This window comes from Haplochromis burtoni, unplaced genomic scaffold (genome assembly GCF_018398535.1).
Source record: "Haplochromis burtoni strain Fernald_Lab_line unplaced genomic scaffold, NCSU_Asbu1 Contig_27, whole genome shotgun sequence".
Lineage (NCBI taxonomy): Eukaryota > Metazoa > Chordata > Actinopteri > Cichliformes > Cichlidae > Haplochromis > Haplochromis burtoni.
The window spans coordinates 2,543,497-2,562,092 of record NW_024582388.1 but is presented as its reverse complement, the minus strand read 5'-3'; the positions used below and the strand labels follow the sequence as shown (position 1 = coordinate 2,562,092).

Genomic DNA, 18,596 nt, shown 5'->3' with positions numbered 1-18,596 from the left:
CTCCGTCTCCAAAATGTATGAACGAATAATAATAAAACAATATTTTAAAATGTTATTGACTATCCTTGTACCCAAGGGTTACATCTTACACCTTTTATTGAAAGGACACTATTTGTACAGTTCCATTGAGTTATAAAAATATCACCAGTGTTACGACAGACCACAAGGGTGAGCCCATCAATGCTACAATGTCAGTATATTGTCACAGACGTGACACGATGATGTACTGCTAAAGCTTTGCTGTTTTGGTTTTTGAGATGCTGGTGCTCTAGTGTAGTGTCCAGCAATTATAAATTTTGTATATAGTACATTTCATGTGTTCCAGTGCTCAGTAACTGGGAACCACTGGGCACCCAGTGCTGGTTCTGCTCCTGTAAATGAGTACAAACAAAACTGTGAATGGCTTTGAGCAGGTTACAACACTTCCTCATCAGTGAGTGGATCTCTGGGACGGCACGATGTCCCATCACTCCTCCGAATGAGGGATCCCTCAGAGTGCAGCATGCCACAGTTGGCACAGGAAGGCCTGAGCCCAGCACATTTAATTAGCCAAGCTGTCTTGGCATTGGATGGGAGGGGGACACACACACAGTGACGAGTCATCAACATCACCAAGGGTGCGGTACTGCTCGCTGCCATACTGCACATCTAAAACTTAATGGCAAAGGGACACATGGGTATCAATACAAACAAAATATGGGAAAACTGGGAAAGATAGAGCGGTAATTGCAAATCGGTTTAACAATGCAGCAAACTTCAGCACAAGCAGTGTCTGACCTTTCCTGCAGAAACATAAAAGGTGTGGCTCCTTCAACATTTAGTGCATTAAACACTTGTGGCAGTGGGAGACAGACCTCACACTCCTTAAGTCTGTACTTATCATTCAAGCCTATAAGCAGCACTGAATGAAAAAAAAAGAAAAAAGAGTGTTGCTATGAAAAAAAAAGGAAAGTTAGGAGAAACAGTTTGGAAGAAACCATTCTGACATCCCTTTTTTCTAGCTCCCTGCATGTGAGGAGCCCACCCCACCTCAGCTGTAGTGAGGAGAGCCCAGTCCAGGCAGCCAGCAACCAGCGCGTCTCTGCCTACCAATAGGCATGCTCGGCTCAGGCTCTGTGCAGTGCTCTCAGTCTCAGCAGCTGAAGCTGGGCGCAGGGGAACTGCAACGGCGGCGCCAAGCATCTTCCCAGGTATGCGTCTCTCTGTTGCTACGCCCTTATTCTGTTTTTGCAGTGTTATGGCATCCTTGCAGCACGCTGGTTCCCGCTTTGCCGACACTGGTAGATTTCTAGGGAGGGGTTGCTTATCCTTTTTTTTTCTTTTTCTATTTTTTGTGTGTGTGGCTCACGTAGCCTTCGTGGTAGCGCAGGGCAGCGGGTCTTGGTAAACACTCGCATCTGCAAAACCTCCTCGTTAACCGCGCGTCAACTTGCACACACCTCAAAATGTTCGCCCTTCGACAGAACAGCGCCGAGCCGCCGCTGGTGCTGGCAGCGAGGCGGGGATGTGCGCTCCCTGCTTTACTGCGTGCATTTCTCGGGGAATTTTTTGCAATGGGGTTATAATTTGGCCAAGCGGCTTTCGTCAAAACATGACCGCTGACTATATATTCAACTCAAGGTGCGTGCAGGTGGAGGATTTTTACCCCCCCCTCCTTCCTCTCTCTGGAAGGCGCTGGACTTGCGGCACTGGGTGAAGCAGGTAGCCTACTGGGAGCTGATTTGAAAAATCATTTCATAGCAGTCAATTTTATGTAGGCTGTGCCATATAACGCTGCAGTAGGCTATAGCAGGGCTATAATAGGTCATGCTGTATGCATAATGCACAATGCATCCGTCTATCTATCACAACCTTGATATTTTATTGATAACTGTGTGTTATGATAAAACGGCTCTATTTTAATCATGATTCATTCATACAGTGAGTTATCCAGGGAGAATGATGGTGAGGGAGATGTTTTTTTCCCCGGAGAATCTGATGGACATAGTTATCACAGGGTGCTCTTAATTGCAAACGTGCTGAACTTGTGTTTTGAATGAGTTTGCATAGGCTAAGCAGTTTTTTTTAATGATTAGGCTGATCTGTGGCGCTGTGTTTTCCCTGTCACTAGGTAAGATGTAGGTACACTCCCTTAGCAGTTAGGGTGGTGCTGCCTGCTAGTGCTGATGCGTTACAGTAACCACTACCTGTGCATGCAGTCTTCCAGGCCTGGCTGCACACCGAGGGGTGGTGGTGGCGGGTGGAGGGGTGTTCCTGGAGGATTCTAAGGTGGGAGGGTGGTCAGTGAGATTGGATTTATTAAGTTAGAAGTGAATTCATGCACCAGCCTCCAAGTTAAAGTTGTGTTTTTCAGGCAGTGAAGTTATCAACAGACAGTCCTCACATAAAAATTGTTCAATGTTTCCAAAAGCAGAAAAAGGACTTCTCTCGTTATCAGCTAACGAATGACCCTCAGCAGCAACTTTTACATTAGCTGACCTTACTTTTTCATCTTCCTGGCACAAACCTTTCATACCCATTGGTGTATCAGTGATGTTTATGTTAAAAAATATATCTTTGTTGTGATTATTAATCATAGTTTTGTTGTTGCTATGCAAAAAAAAGTCTTGTGCCATATTTCCACTGCAATCATTTGGAGCTGTGACCTTGTCAAAAAAGAGCCACCATGTGTCTAGCTCGCTCTGGTTCTCTCTGATAAAACTCTGTGTTAAAGGAAGCTACTTTTCTATATCAGCCCGTCCTCACGGATCTGGATTTGGCTGATTCAAGAAGCTCTCGAGTTGATTTTTGCTGCATTAACCACACTACCTATTCGCTCCACTTGAAGAGCCAGTAATAGTTGGAGGACTTTTACATCAGAATAGATTTCAGTATGCTGATTTTGAATGTTATTTTGGGCTCTGTTTAGCCTTGTTTAGTCAGTGAAGTTTCAATGACATTAATAAATTGGCTAATCAATTTTCACTCCTGTTGTCCTTGAAAATATGGTCCCATACAGTGTGGTTTTAAAGTGGGGGATTCCTGCTGGGCTCTTTGCATCTGGACAGCATTAATTATCCTGCAGGATTTGGGCTGATATGAAGCATTACACTGAATAGTACAGTATAAAATAAGCTCCCACACCAGGGGTAACTCCTAACTGCAAAGTGGACAAAGTTATGGAGGGAAAATGTTAAGGTCACATTAAGGTCAAGAGGAAAAAAGAGGAAAAGAAGAATTTTCCAAATGATTTGAATGCAGTGATTCTTTATGGAATGCGTGCTGGGTGTCCTACAGTAACATTGCACTAATAAAGTAAAGTTTGGAGCTAAACAAATTATTTTATCATTTAAATTAATGAAAGAAAAAGTAATAGAATAAATACAGGGCTGATACTGACACAATTTAAAAAAACAAAAAAAACAAAAAACAATTTGGCATCGTAAACAAGATTTGAAATGAAATGAATGAATGAAACTTACTTTTAGCTGTCACTGACGCTATTTTTTTTTATATTTAATATAAAATGAATGTTACACAACAGATAATACATCAAGTTGACCTTGTTAAATGCCATCTTACTTGTCAGCAAACCAAAACCAATATTAAGGTGATATATCAATCAAGTATATTTAGAATGAATTAAATAATTTTAATGAAAAAAGGCAGAGATTTGCAGGTTTTAGCTTCCCAGATGGATTTTCTGATAGTCTTGGAACAACATGTTTTGGTATTGATAGATGGGGGGGGGTGTCAAGGAAATAATCAAACTGATTCCTTGAGAATGAAATAATATAATGATACAATTTTCTCCCTTAAGCTGTCTTTAACACCTTTTGATGTAAAAGGGTAAAAAAGAGTAAGAGTGAAAAAAACAAAACCTGTACAAAGCTGTAGTGTTTGTATGTGGACTTAAATTGATTATCAGCTGATGTTAGATATTTCATGATTTATCAATATCAGCCAATAAATTTAAATTTAAAAAGTAAAGAGGAGATGAGTGAAGCTACCTTCAACCATGTTAAAAGGGTTGTTCAGCAGAGGGCACTCTAAAGCTTCCCTGTGGCAAAAAATATTTCAAACACCAAAAACACAACAGCCAGCTGACCCAAGCAAAGTGTAAACAAGTGAATAAACAACTTCAAATAAGAAATATTAGGGAAATCTCTGTAGGTTTTGTGTGTCTGCAGAAAGAAAAAATGTATCAGCTGATTGGAATATACAATTTTTTAATTGCAAAAAATATTGGTGCCAGTATTGGTCTTAAAAAGCCTTTGTTGACTGAGCTCTAATATTTATTGAGAATACTGAGTTGCTTCCAAAAAACAAGAAAGAAAAAAATCTCGGATTGTAACATTAAAACATATGTGATGGCCTTTTATGACATAGTCATAATGTTTTGGATAGAAGAAAAGCAGCAATTGTCCGTTTTCTGAGATGAGTCAAGATGCATCACAAATATAAAGAAGCTTATTTTCATCTTATATATGATGAAAATAATGTAGTTTTATTAAAAGTTATAAAAAAGTGCATTTTTCTCTCGCACACTGCACAATTTTCTGATAACGTCCATGGAGACCCTGTAAATGCAGTGTTTGTGCCTTGCAAACTATTATCGGTCAGATGTTACTCTGTCTGCACATCTTTGATTTAGATTAATTCTTTTGTTTTTTACTTTGTCACATGACCTCCACCCTTAATCTATGTTAATATAAACATTAATGGAGCTGCAATTCAGCAGTTTCCAGCACAGAGATAAGTAAAAGTGTTTGGCTATGATCAATTCCTAGATGAGTTGTGTATATAAGTATATTTTAACACCAACATCTTTGATCCAACAGCACACTTGTCCTTTAAGTGACACCTTCATAATGGAAAGTGAGCCACTATTCAAGTCTATGATTTGCCAAAATGCTACTGTGTGCAAAGCCTTTGATCACTCTGTTAATGTTTTATAAGCCATCCGCTGTCATCTGCAGGCAGGACTATGGAAGCCCGTTTCTGCCACAAAAAAAAAAGGATTCATAACTCGAAATTATTTTCTCAAAATTTCGACTTATTAACTCAAAATTTTGACAAAAGTAACTCGAAATTTCGAATTAGCGCTGCCAATCAGTAATCTACGTGAATGACGTCATTTCCTTGTTACCTGGAAGCTGACGCCCTCAGGTACAAATGCTACAGCTAAGCTACCATTATTACATTCAGTCATGAATGCACAGATTGCTGAGTATTTTCAGCGTGGCTTCAGAAATGATGAAATCCTTGTGTTATTAGCTGAATCACATGGCGTTACTATCAGCAAACGTACTTGCGAAAGCGCCAATTTGTTGCGATCCGGTTTTTAGTGTACGTTACTCTGCGCCATGTGCTTCCGGGTAACAAGAAAGTGACATCATTCACGTAGATTACTGATTGGCAGAGCTAACTCTAAGAAACTCTAAGAAAAGTAACTCGAAATTTGTTTCTCCAAATTTTGAGTTATGTTTCTTGAAGTTTCGAGTTAATAAGTCGAAATTTCAAGAAAATAACTCGAAATTTCGAGTTATGGATACTTGTTTTTTGGTTTTTTTTAGAGGCAGAAACAAGCTTCCATACAGGACAGACTGTTACAACCACTAATTAATATATCAGACAGGCAGGTGTGGTTGTGCATTCACATGTACACACAAACAAATGAACAAACTAACAGACAGTGAAATTTACATTACATTCGAGCACCAATACAAAAGCAGTCTTATTTATTTCCTACTTGTTGCTGTTTGTTTTGAGCTAAAAATAAATAACTGGTTTTGTACTGAAGTACTGTCATGTTAGAATAAGTTTTTAAGACATTTTTAGGACTAAACTCCCCAGTTTCTGCTTTTTTTTCTCTTTTTTTATTTGTCTCGATTTTTCTAACAGAACAAGTAAGTCGAAGACTCACCTTTGTGATTTAGTGTGTGATAATCTAAACACGCCATGTGAAAAATAGCGTCTAAATCATTTAAATGTCATACTCATCATTACTCAGAATATCATGGGAATTTAAATGTTATTCATACTCTATACTATGACACCAGGCTTGAGCCTAATGGGCATTTCTGGCCATTTTCTGACATTTTTCACACTCGTAAATTGTTGATTTACTTAGACGGTAATCATCATTTTACTTGTTAATGAAAATAATCGCCTTTTTATGCTTTATAAAACTCATCAAAGTATTCTGCTTTATAGAAATTAATTAATCACCACAACATTATGAGAGAGTTTTGGAAAACCAGGAAATGTTTTTTTTTTGCTTTTTGTTGCTGATTTGTGACGATGGCTATACCTTTGCATGGTGATCTAGAAAGTTTGGGGCTTGGTTGATTTTTAAGCCAGCAACGTCTTTGTGAGAGAATATATATGAAAAAAAGACAATATGATGTGACCATTGGGGCCTTTTTCTAGGGAAGAGAAATCTAAGATAAATTAAAGAACATACATGATAATAAGAGACTGGAATCAGAGCAGTAAAAGTTAAAATGTTAAAATACTATTTAAAAAAAAAAAATTACTTTTTTTTTAACGTTCACATTTTTATTTAAAGTTCACATAATTTTTTATTGTTGACGCTGCAACTCAGACTTCATCTTTGAACTATAGTTTAAGAGTCAAGACCTAAATCAATTTGATCAAACGCCATTAATGCATCAAACTTTTTTCTGATGCCATTAGGATGTAAGAAATCTGGCAACCTTCACACTGTGTGTGCTCACACACAGCACAGGCATGCGGGAAAGTATATATTGTGTAGATTATTTTATACTGGGTATATAATACCCAGTATTTTCCTTTTTCTGATGGCATATGGGAGTGGTGTGCAGCACTAATAAGTTAGCAAGAAGGCAGATATATGATGCAACAACACTGGTAGTGATTACTTAAGCATATTTGAAACTGACTGATTGTACGGTGAGGTATTTAATCTCTTATAACTTAATATATAAGAATATGTTGCAGTTTCTTTTAAGATAACTGCTTGCTCTGAGTCTCTGGAGAACAATAAGTGCTTGTCATGACTGATGACGAATATTCCACCTAAAACCTGCTTGCTTTGCGGTTATCAAATTTTCCACTGCACTGCTGTCTGACAAAGGGTAGAGAAATCATTATGTAAACAGTGGTTTAATAGGATGAGAACAATTCTCAATTTGGCAATTGTTACATTAGATAATGGTTTCAGGCACTTTGGGAAAGTTGATAAAATGTCATTGGAAAGAACAAGGGGTGTGGCTCATAACACACACTTTCTGGTTTATAGACTTTTTCGGTGTTCAGATAGTGAGCTTTAAATTCAGCTTTAAAACTGTGGCTGTACATCCGGGGTTGCCGACAGAAGCAAGATCATGTCTGGGAGAAAAATTCATGTTTAGCTCATGTTAGTGTTTAATTTTAAGAAAAGACTTGTGGAGATGTCAATATAGCATGTGCTGAAGTAGTTTAAACACATTTTGACAAGGAATCCCACCCTTTTTCTTTCTTACGAAAGTGGCTCCTCTCAGATATAGTTGCATGCAGAAATAATCCTCTTCTACCTCTTCCCTTGTCCTCTCTTTAGTGATGGCCTCTGCTGAGCAGCCGTGCTCCAGCTTCCACCAGCAGCACTGCGCATAAGGCAACACACCCACCTTTGCCCTCCTGCCCAGAAGTGAGAGAGACACCACCATGTACAGCGTGGAGGACCTTCTCATTTCGCACGGATATAAATTGCCGAAGAGCGACCCTCCGTCTGCCACGCCTTTTGACAAGCGCCCTGCTGATTGCCAGCGTGAACTTGTGGACAACAGGGCTGGCCGGGGGACGCTGAACGGGTATGAGGCAGACCGGGGGGCATCTATCACTGGCATCTATGGCAGCAGGCAGGCACTGGTGAAGGGCTACCCCAGCATAGACATCGAGTGTGGGGATAGGAACCAAAGGAGAAAAGAAATCGGCATCGGTATCCTAGGTGACACTCAGCCCTTGGGTGATTCTCTTGCTACAGATAGTGGGTGAGTGTTTTTTCCCTCTCTTTTGCAATCCCCCACGCCCTGCACCTTCCCTTTCCCTCTCTTTCCTCCCCCCACTTCTCACTGGGGCCTGTCAGTATTGCATGCAAAACTGAGTCTGCACTGCGCAGGGTTTTTTTCTCCTCCTCTTCCCTTCCTTCCAGAGCTGCAGAACACTGTGGCTGCAGCAGCACTACTGACATATCTTATGCTGGGATATGAGGAATTATGAAAGGTGCCTTTGCAGTCGTTTGAGCTGTGTACATGCCTGCACAGAGATATGGTTTGCATCTCTGTGGAGCCCACCCAGGCACTGGAATCATCTACACAGCCTCCACCCGGCAGGCAGATGTAAACAGCAGCACTAGACAGAGAGCAAACTGAGGAGGACTGAACATGCCTCAAGACAGGCGCGTAATCACTCCACTGTAAACACTGGCACACTGAATCACGCCCAGCACGTGCTCTGTGATGTAAGCATGTTGCTGGGCAAGTGTGCACAGCGCAGCTCCCCTCAGCCATACAGTAGCATATGCTGCTGAGGATGATCCATTGACTTTGCTGCTTAAATGAATGAGTACAATGACTAACAGGGATTTAGTGCACTGCAGATACTGGACAGAGGCTAATTGTTTATTCAGTCTTCTTTTTGTGATGTTACTTTTTAAAAACTATTACACATATTTATAATCAAGCATATATATATATATATATATATAATATAATTATATGATATATATATATATATATATATATATTATAATATATGTGTGTGAGTGTGGCCTGTGTGTGTCGTGTGTAGATACATTTATATTTTATTCATCTGCATTAGCGGCAGATGATTCTTTGCATGAAACAGTTTTATAATTACACTGGGAAAATGTAGTTAATATGTTTTTCTGAAAGAACTGATGGTTACAATTGAATTTCAACAAGCATTTAAGCCTGCAGTCCCTTCCTCATTATGATCAGCTGTCATCAGGGCATCTAAGAACGTGCATTTATGTGAGTGATGACCCGGGGAATATTTATTGATGACAACTAATTAAAAAAAATCATAAAATTCAGTGTAATGGAAAATCCCTCAGTGTACATAGACTTTTTTTTAGATGTGTTGTCATTAAATATATATATATTTTTAGTAATATATTTTATCTAAAATAGTTGTTTTAGCAGCGCAAGCACGCACTACGGCCTTATCCCAAACCCAAGAGGTGATTATGGGACCAGAACTAAATTTATCTCCAGGCAGCAGTGCTTTATCACACTGTACTGGAACCACTGTTGTGAACCTGCCAACAGTAACTCGTCACACAGTTGCCATTTCATATTAGTTTCATCAAGCATTTTTAAAATTATACAAATGATTTTGGTTGGATGATTGTTGCTCATGCATACTTACATGAGAAACAATTAAAAAAGGCTCTTTTTCTAGTTTACTCTTTCACTTTGGGTGTAACACAGTAATGCAGGTTTAAAGTTTATTGTATTTTTGGTTTAAAGGTTTTTATATGTACTGTAGGCTAAAATGGTTCCTAAAGTATGTGATAAAATAATGAGAGGGACAGAGCCACTTTCTCTTTTGCGTCAGATTTTTTTTTTTTTAAAGAGTGGTATTTGCCATCCAGATGACCAGTTTCCAAGATAAGGTCAGCACAATTTAATATGCAGATCATATTGCAGTAGCATTGCAATTTTGTGGTGTCTTCAGGGGACTTTGGAGCTGCTGACTTAAGCATTTCTGGCTCATATGTGCTGGCTCTCTTTGATTAGGTTGTTTGGAACACCTATACTGGCAAAGCAAAAGCACATGTCTGGGACTGGCATGGGCATGCCTCTTTTAATATTTACCAGTGATCACATTTCAAGTGGATGAAATTGTTTTAATCTATTATCAAATAGACTGAGATAATACAATATTGTGAAATATGTTTTAGGTATTAACTCCTTTCATTCTAGATAATTTTTTCTTTGTCTGTATGTCGCAGCCTGATGGTTCTGATGCTGTTTAGCCGCAACTCATTTAATAACCTCTGTAATGAAAGAAACACTGTTAAAAGATTAGATTGTTTTATTAACACTGAGATTTTTTCTTTTATAGGTTCTACGATGTTCCCAGTTTGACTTATTCAGAGCCGCTGAGCCATGACGATAGGGATGTTTCCTACTGGCGGAGGCGAGGTCAGGACTTCAGCATCCTTCTGGACTATGCTGATGGCAGGGAGCTGAGGGCCTCTGCTGGAGCGTGGAGGCCACAGGCCCTGATCACAGCAGAGGAATACAGGGCAGAGAGGCAAGCGCAGCAGCTATGGGAGGACATTTCCTGGCTAAGGGACCCAGATGCAGGCCCTGGTCAGTTGAGAGTGACTGGGGAGAGGAAGTGCCAGAGCCTTGGAACAGAGGAATGGAGGCCTGCTGTGGGCCTGGGAAGGCAGCTATCAGATGGGGATGGGGAACGGTGGGCTCAGGACCACTACTACCGACTGAGGACACCGGAGGGTTTTTTTCACCCTAGAACTAAAGCAAAGTCTCAGTCTCTTCCCAGAGTTTTGTCACCTGATGGACGTGACAGCAGAGAGCTCATTCCATCAAGGCCTAGTCTACCTGATAGACAGAGGATAAGCAGCACTGTCTTCTCTGGGCCATACAGTAGGTACATCTATGGCGGCGGCCGGGACCGGTGGGGTAGGAGTATTGGGCCAAGCAGCCATGTTGCACTTTTACCAAAGCCCAGGTTCAGCAGGCCTTTAAAGCCTCCATCATACGAGATTCACCAGCAGACTAGGGGTAGCGCAGAAATGCTTGCTATTGACCAGGGTGTCAAACAAAAAGACAGGCCTATCTATTATCCAAGGGGTGGGGACCTAAGACAAGACTATTTCGCACAACACTCTGCCATCACTGGAATGGAGCCTCCTGGCTACATCCCACCCCCATCTTATAGAAGAGCCCTACCCCCAAGAGCAGTTTCAGTTAACCGCAATGAAATGGCAAACTTAAGATGGAGGGCAGAAGCTTTGCAGATGCCAAGCTCAGATCCCGGAAGGTGGTTTTACAGACAGGCAAGTAGTTCCTGGCTGGAACCTTATGGAGAACGTAGTGCGTCCTATCGAAAACAGGTACTTTCTTCTGGACATGAAGAACAACCAGGTCATGCCCGACAGTTACCCACTGAAGACTCAAGAGCAAAACAAATCTCAGGAGGGCCTGGCGGAAATTCTCTAACAGATATAGACAAGATGCGCAACATCAACAAAGAGATTCCGTCCGCTAAGATTTTAGGACAATCTACACATGATAGTGCCTTTCCTCCCCAACAGGGGCCAGCTCTCAATACCGAAACCCGAAAAACAGCTCCCGGTGACAGCGACAGCAGTAATCGATGGCCCAACAGGGGAATAAAAAAAAGTGACAGTGTAGCTTCTGAGCAAACCCGTACTCCATTTTTACCTTCATCTATTCTGGGTAAACCACCGCCACCTCCGTGTAAGCCGGCTGACCAGGGTGTATCTGAAACTGTGACAGAAGTAAAAAAGGCAGAGCAACCTGAACCACCGGAGAAAGACAAAACCAAGAATCTTAAAAAGAGGCTTAGTGAAACAATTTTTTGTTTGGTGTCTGTCCCTGTTACTCCGCAGCTCACTGGGACAATTCGTGATCAGAATAATAACAACGAGAAGTCGCCAGACCCAGCTGACAGTCCCAGTGGCAACAAAACTGGCCATTTAACAAACCAAAGTCTCCAAAGCACATCTTCAGCTGAAGCTGAGCTGCAAGCACTAACTGGTAGCATAGCGAGCAGCAAAACGAGCAGTAGAGCAAGCAGCAAAATGTTTAAAAAACTACCCTGTAGACCCCCTAAAATAAATCATTACAAGGAGCTGAAGCTGTCAGGATCCTGGCCTGCAAACCAGTATCGAGACCAGGAGACACAAACTAGCCCAGAGGCCCGAAAAGCTGGCCCTGAAAACAAGGAAGCACAACAAGACCCTGTTCCTCCTGGCACCGAAGTAACCCCTGATAGCGGCGGGGTAGTGGGCACTGCCTTCAGTTTTCCCATAAAGGGAGTGAAGAGCCTAAAACTTTCAAGCAACAGCGCCTTCTCCCTGACCTCCACCTTCTCCAACCAGCTGAACAAGAGCACAGCTCAGCAGCCAGCAGTACCACCCTCAGGAAATGTGGAGGAGATCAAACCAGCAGCAAACACAGGACAGGAGAAATTTGAACCGTTCCTTTTGAAACCGGCCACCCAGCGACCATGGGATGCAGTCAAAGAGCTGGAGACCATTAAAAAAGAAGTCCAGGATCAGCAGCAGCAACAGAGCAGCAAACAGCCCAGTGTTGACAAGTGCATTGAGGACCTTAACGAGGCCTACAAAGACATCTTGGAGCTAGGTACTGCCAGCAATAAAGTCCCAAACGGTTCCGTCCAGATCCCTGAGCGTATCAAAATCCGACTGACATCAGAACCTCTCAACAAGCCCAGCAGCCTTAGGCGCAGTGCAGTAAGCTGGTCTGTTGACCCAGAATACAGGGAAGTGAAGAGCGCCTTCTCCAGGCCTGCAACAAAGTCGGTAACCTTCAGCAAGCAGCTTAGGGAGGAGCTCCCGGTGCCACCTCGGGAGACGGGCTTCAGAGAATACAGGGTTGTTGCGCATCTTTCACGCAGAAGGAGCAACGATGGCAGGACAGTAAAATTAGACCTGCCAGATGAACCTATCGAAACACCTCTTTGTGACTTTAGTCCAACAACGCACACCACAGCAGCTGAGGTGCCATGGGCAGACAGACAGCCCATGCAGGATGCCTCTACACTCACTAGTCCTCCAGATTATGAAGACATATGCCAGACTTTGCGTCAGTCTAGAGACCCATCGGATGCCAGTAAAGCATCCGCAGGCCATTCCAGACCTAATGACACAGAGACTCTTCAAGATCTCAGTGCTGAATCAGAGGAGGAGTGTCCTATTTGTAAAAGAGAGCTTGAGAATCAGATGAGACAGGGTCCATTGCCTCCACTTCACGAGGAGAACAGCTCAGACAGCTCGGCCAATCAAAATGGCAGTCCGCCACAATGCACTGCATTAGAAAGTCCAGCAGAAGATACAAAAATAGAGGAGCCAAATGCATCATGTTCAAATCAGTCAGGGTCTGAAGTGTGTGCTGAAAAAACAGAGCAGCATTCACTGACACAGGAGAATGTGGGAGAGGGTGAAAAAACAGACAATGCTCAGGCAGAAAACTTGGACAATTTATGCATAGTTAATCCTGCTGAGAGCATACCAGTGGATGGAGCCACAGAGGATCTCTCCTCTGCAGCCACAGTATTAGCAGCTGATCAGCCTACAGACCCCCAAGTCACAGAGGAACAGAGTGTTAATGAAACAGCAACTGAGGAAGAAAAATCAGAAGATAAAGAAGCCACTGCAGGAGAAACACCTGAAGGCAGTGCAGGCAAACGGACAGCTGAAGTGAAAACTGAGGAACAAGACAATGCAACGCCAGTTGACAAGCAGGAGCAAGAGAAGAAGCCATTTGCTCTCCCAGAGCATAGACTTGGTCTACGGACTCATCTAGGGCGAGACCTCCCTGGGTTACCTGAGTTTCCGCCTGATAGACTGCCACTTTCCGTTCCCCCGAACCTAGACCGCAGACTATCTCTTAGCTTGGAGGGTGAGCGGAGGAGCAAGGGCCCCTCACAGCGAATTGAAGCATTGCAGAACAAACTGGCTATTTCTCCAGGTCGGGTGGCAGTTGAGCGACTCGCCCGGATGAGAGATGTGGATGTTATGTATCGTGTGAGGCGCTTAAGCATCAGGAGTACTGACTCTGGGGAAGGGGAGACAGAGGCAGAAGGGGAGGGCAAGGAAGAACAAGCAGAGGAGTTCGACCCTGCTCCTCATATGGACAAAGACAACGAGCAAGAGGTCACCAACTCACAGGAGAGCCCCGAGACAGTGTTGCAAGATGAACAGGAGTCACCTCTCTCAGGTAATTATTGCCTATAATGGCATAGAAGTGAAGCCTGGTGGATGTAAAGATGATAAGAGAGTTTACTTTTTTTTTTATGCGGTTTTGTCATTTTTCCTGATTTTGGAGCTTGAAAACCTTTGCCCAATTAGACAATTTTGATTCATAAGATAATGGATTTTTGCTAAAAAAAAATACTCCTTTGTGAATAAATATCTTTCTTCCTCATGTCCCAGAACCCCAATGATCCCAGCCGAGGGGAGACAGTGTAGAAAGACTGCGTCCACCATCTCCATCTGAGGTTTTTAGCTCCAACACTGTGACCTGGCTGCCTACTAGAATGCCTTCATCTCATCTTGACACTGAAATTGCCTTCTTGTCCGACAAGAGCATTGTGTACACCCTCACCCTCGGCGCTGCGTTGACTACTAAGAGTGCTGTTCCACTGCCAAAGGGAGGTGCCTCTTTAACTTGTGGGGCAACTTCCACCCAGAATCCCACCCCAGCCTTCCCAAACTGACTACCCACTACCCCATCCGTCCTCCATCCCCAACCCCATCCTCTTATAGGGTTTCTACTAGTTAGTCTTGTAGCGGCTTGTCCTTTCTATTCTATCCTCCCTATGCTTTTCTCATTGGCAGACATTATGCAATTCTGTCGTGCATACTAGAATTTCTGAAAATGTCCGCAGCGAAAACATTTTTCGCATACCTGAACGTTTCTGTTTGTTTACGGGCGAGTTGTTGAGGATTATGAATGTAAGTGTTTATGTTTAACCTAATGTAGACATAGAGGGGTTTATTGTCACAAACATGTTCTGTTGCATTTAAACTACACCAAAATAACCTGCGTATTTGATTGTGGTAAGGCGACAGCTGTTTTAGAACTGGACATCACTGTCTTTGGCTAAAGAACTGTTTTGATTTTCAGATGAGATAAATCAGCCTTTCTTTTTAAAAAAAACAAAAACAACTGAATGACATTGTGCCCTTTCTCATTGCTTTTGTACACACTGCAACCATAACTCTGCAACCATAGCTCTTCAGTGAAGAGTGACTCTATACCACATGGCATGACAGATCAGTAAACTATAAGATAACATTGGCCCTACTTTAGAGGGGGAGAGTTGCCTTTCTTAACTAGATGTGCGATTCCTGGTTGGATAAGGTGAAGTCTCTGATTAGTCCCCTGATCAAGTTCAATCTATAGCTCCCATTTCCAGGTAATTTCAGGAAGCAATAAGGGCACAGATTGAGTTTAAATGATGGTTTAAGCAACCTTGATAAACATTAAAGATCGATATAAGGATTTAGAACAACAACAAGAAAAAAAAGATATGTAGAGCAATATTGTAAAAACAGGTCAGTGGTGTAGTGGAGCTACCTGTAGGAACCATTGTCAGGAGTCTTAAGTGTGAACGTGTCATTGAGATCATATTACAGGGAAATGGATTCGTGTCAGGGTATAGGGGCGCTTAACAGGGGGTGGGTGCTTTACTTCATGATATATATATAGATATAGATATATCTACATATATATCTATGTTCATACATCTGTTTCGCAAAGAGGCGACATTTCACGGAATATTTATTTTTGTTATCATCAAATTGTTAATCAGTTTGCATAATGTACAAAATAAAGTATATTTTAAATATTTTAAGAGAAATTTTGTATTTAACCATGACATTTTATTTCTCCACACCTATAACAAGCTGAAAGTATCATACAAGTGTATAGTATCATATTGAGAGTATACATAATTTTCTAGTGCTTTAAAATCTTAACAGAGCGGTATAAGGAGGGATGGCCCTGTGGTGTGCCTTGATCACACGATTTTGGTTTGAGTGAGCAAAAGGGTTCATCACTGCAGGAGTTAAACCTGATGGAAACTTTCTGATTGTGCCATGATTTCCTGTTTGATAGTGCTCTTTCACATGCTAACAGAGTCAGTGTTGGACGCTCCTTGTGATATTTGACACATCAATCCATCTCAGCTGTACGTTGGTGGTCAGACATGGCCTGTGTCTTATTTCTGTCTTTGTATGTCTTCCAGTTTGAATCATGTATCGTTCTGTTGTTGGTTCCACAAAAAAAAAAACATGTTTAGAAATAAAATTGGGAATTTTTTTCTTTTCCTTCCTTCCTCCCACCCTTCCTTCGTTTCCTCTTCCTTCTAACCGCCTCCTTTCTTCCTCCGTTTCTTTCATCTCACGGCGTGTTCATTTTGTGTAAATTGTTGTGCTGTCACTAACGCTTATTGCACTAAAAGATGCAATGTAGGATGCAATTTTAGGCTAAAAACCACATATCTGCATAATGTTTCTTTAAAATAAATTTTAAATTATGAGTCTAAAGCTAAACGATGATTGAAAAAATTGCCTTTTGGATTAAAACAAGTTTGCAGGTACGTGGGTTTTCTTTGTTTTCATAAAAGGACTGTTTCACTGGTGTAACATATTTAAGAGATCTGTAGGAATCCATCACTGTTTAACCATCAACTTACTGTTATGTAGCATTTTGCAGTTGTAGCATTTTTATCAACTCAGACCTTTGTCTTGGTATTTCAAACATTTCATGTAAATCCGAAATAATCATGTCGCCTTATGATGTGTGCATTACATTACACTCCAGGAAATGCCAAATATTAACGTACTAAGCACTGTTTCATACCTTAGGTTTGTACCAACAACTTACTGTTCTGCCATCCCTCTGGCTGGAGAGGTACAGTAGCATTGCGGATAGTTTCTGCTCTTCATGCTGTTTATCTGTAGGAACATTGAATCCAAAACTGTGAACTTCAAACAATACAAAAAGCATAATTTATTATAAGTACGAGAGGAGGGTCAGTGCTTCAAGACAAGCTCATAGTCAGCATCACAGGGAGGACAAGCTGGCACGCCCATAATTACTAACACATCTCATTTTCAATTCATTCTGAAGACTAAAGGGCCTCGCCTTAGTCTGGTGTATAAACTGCCCCTGACGACATTTAAATAGCTATTTCAGTACATACGCCCCCCTCCCCCAATAATTGGCATGTCAGGTACACTTGAACATAGTGTCGTTTGACTTTTTGTACTGCAGGTTATGTGCAACATGAAGTAATTATGCACACTTGTAATATTTTCTATTTTCATATGAGATTTAAGTGCTTTTTGTACTCACTGACATCTTTTTTTTCTTCCTTGCATGAAATGCAAGAGAGAGGAGGAAAAAAAAATGTTTTTCATAAAGTATATTTGCATTTGGTACTCCAATAGTAAAACCAGTGGGCAAAACATTATGTTTCATAATTTAATTTACAAAACTATGCCAAGTATTTAAAAGCTATTTTTAGAGTAAATCAAAAGAGAACTCATTCATTTTTTTTCTTTTAAGACATGCCTTTATCTTTGTATCTATAAATATGAGCATAATCCATAGTCATATGATTGTGCTACTGTTGTATGATACTGCAGTCTGATTCATAAATAAACTCTTTGCATGAAAATGGTGTTTGTGACAGTTGCTGTTGTCTGTATGTATGCAATTTTTATTTTTTTTATTTTTTTTTTAGAAATGTGCACTTATATCACATATGCGCCAGGACATGAGCAAAGATAATAAGGGGTGCATATGTATGAAATACAATATATGATAAAGGCTTTTATATTACAAACGAAACCAGTTATGTATATAAAAGCAGAACCAGTTACAGTTACCATTACTCTGATATCATGTTGGTTTTTGGAAAAAGTTTTTACATTGGTGGCCCCTTTACAGGTTCATCTCTGGAGCTAAATTATACATCTGAAAAGTGATCTGAGAAAATGAAAATTGTGTGTTGGTGATGCTGCCATACAGGCTTTGTATACATTGTTTTAGAGCTTGCACATGAGGCATCTGATCTCAGCTGCTGACACTGTCCCGCAATATGAAAAACGAGAGAAAAAAGTAACTGGGCTCCTCGAGTGGGTAAGTCATTATTATGGAAATGTTTCATTTTCAAAGAGCTGACTTTTATTCTTTGAGCAATGCTAAGGCAATGGAAAGCAAGCATACGTGTATAAGCACAAATATGCGAGTGTTTTCACACATGTTCACTTGTGTGCTGGCAATTTCAGCCCAATTACCGTGCCAGACTGTCACACTGAGCTCCACTTGCTGGATCAAAGCGTTGGCAAAGACAATACTTGAGCTGAACCTTGTAAAAACCTCCCAGCATGCTCTCTGGGAGACTTGGAGGGCATCCATCCTCTTCAATTTCCTCTGTGTGCCATCTTTTTTTTCTAAGATGAGAGTGAAAAGTCAGATTACTGCTTCCTCTTATATGATACTTTATTGATCCCAATATAGGTAGGCTGTCTTTTCATTACGCTGTGGGTGTTTTTTGTTCATGGGCACAGTGTACAAAGGCACTGCAGCGTTGTTTCTTAAGCTACATGCAGCTTCTGACAGTTACCATATTTGGAGTGCAAGCTAAATTACAAGGATCAGCTGCGACATTAAAAACACTGACAGATGAAAGTGTTTTGACACCAGGAGGGTGACCTCCACTATATTAGCCAGTATAATGGTTACTTACACAGTATAGCTGTATAGTATTTTTTTATATACTTTACTCTGGATGTGGCCATAAATAATAAACCAGTAAAA

At 41.1% G+C, this 18,596-nt stretch overlaps 1 protein-coding gene across 1 annotated transcript; it reads left to right on the top strand.

Annotated features, from left to right (window-relative positions):
* The first annotated feature begins 1,020 nt into the window (after window positions 1-1,020).
* On the top strand, window positions 1,021-18,272 carry LOC102296847 (junctional protein associated with coronary artery disease). The gene is made up of 4 exons (XM_005918063.2): window positions 1,021-1,190; window positions 7,562-7,994; window positions 10,093-13,982; window positions 14,198-18,272. Exons 2-4 carry the CDS (start codon window positions 7,669-7,671, stop codon window positions 14,206-14,208), a joined length of 4,227 nt encoding a protein of 1,408 aa, XP_005918125.1. The 5' UTR covers window positions 1,021-1,190; window positions 7,562-7,668; the 3' UTR covers window positions 14,209-18,272.
* The last annotated feature ends 324 nt before the right edge of the window (window positions 18,273-18,596 follow it).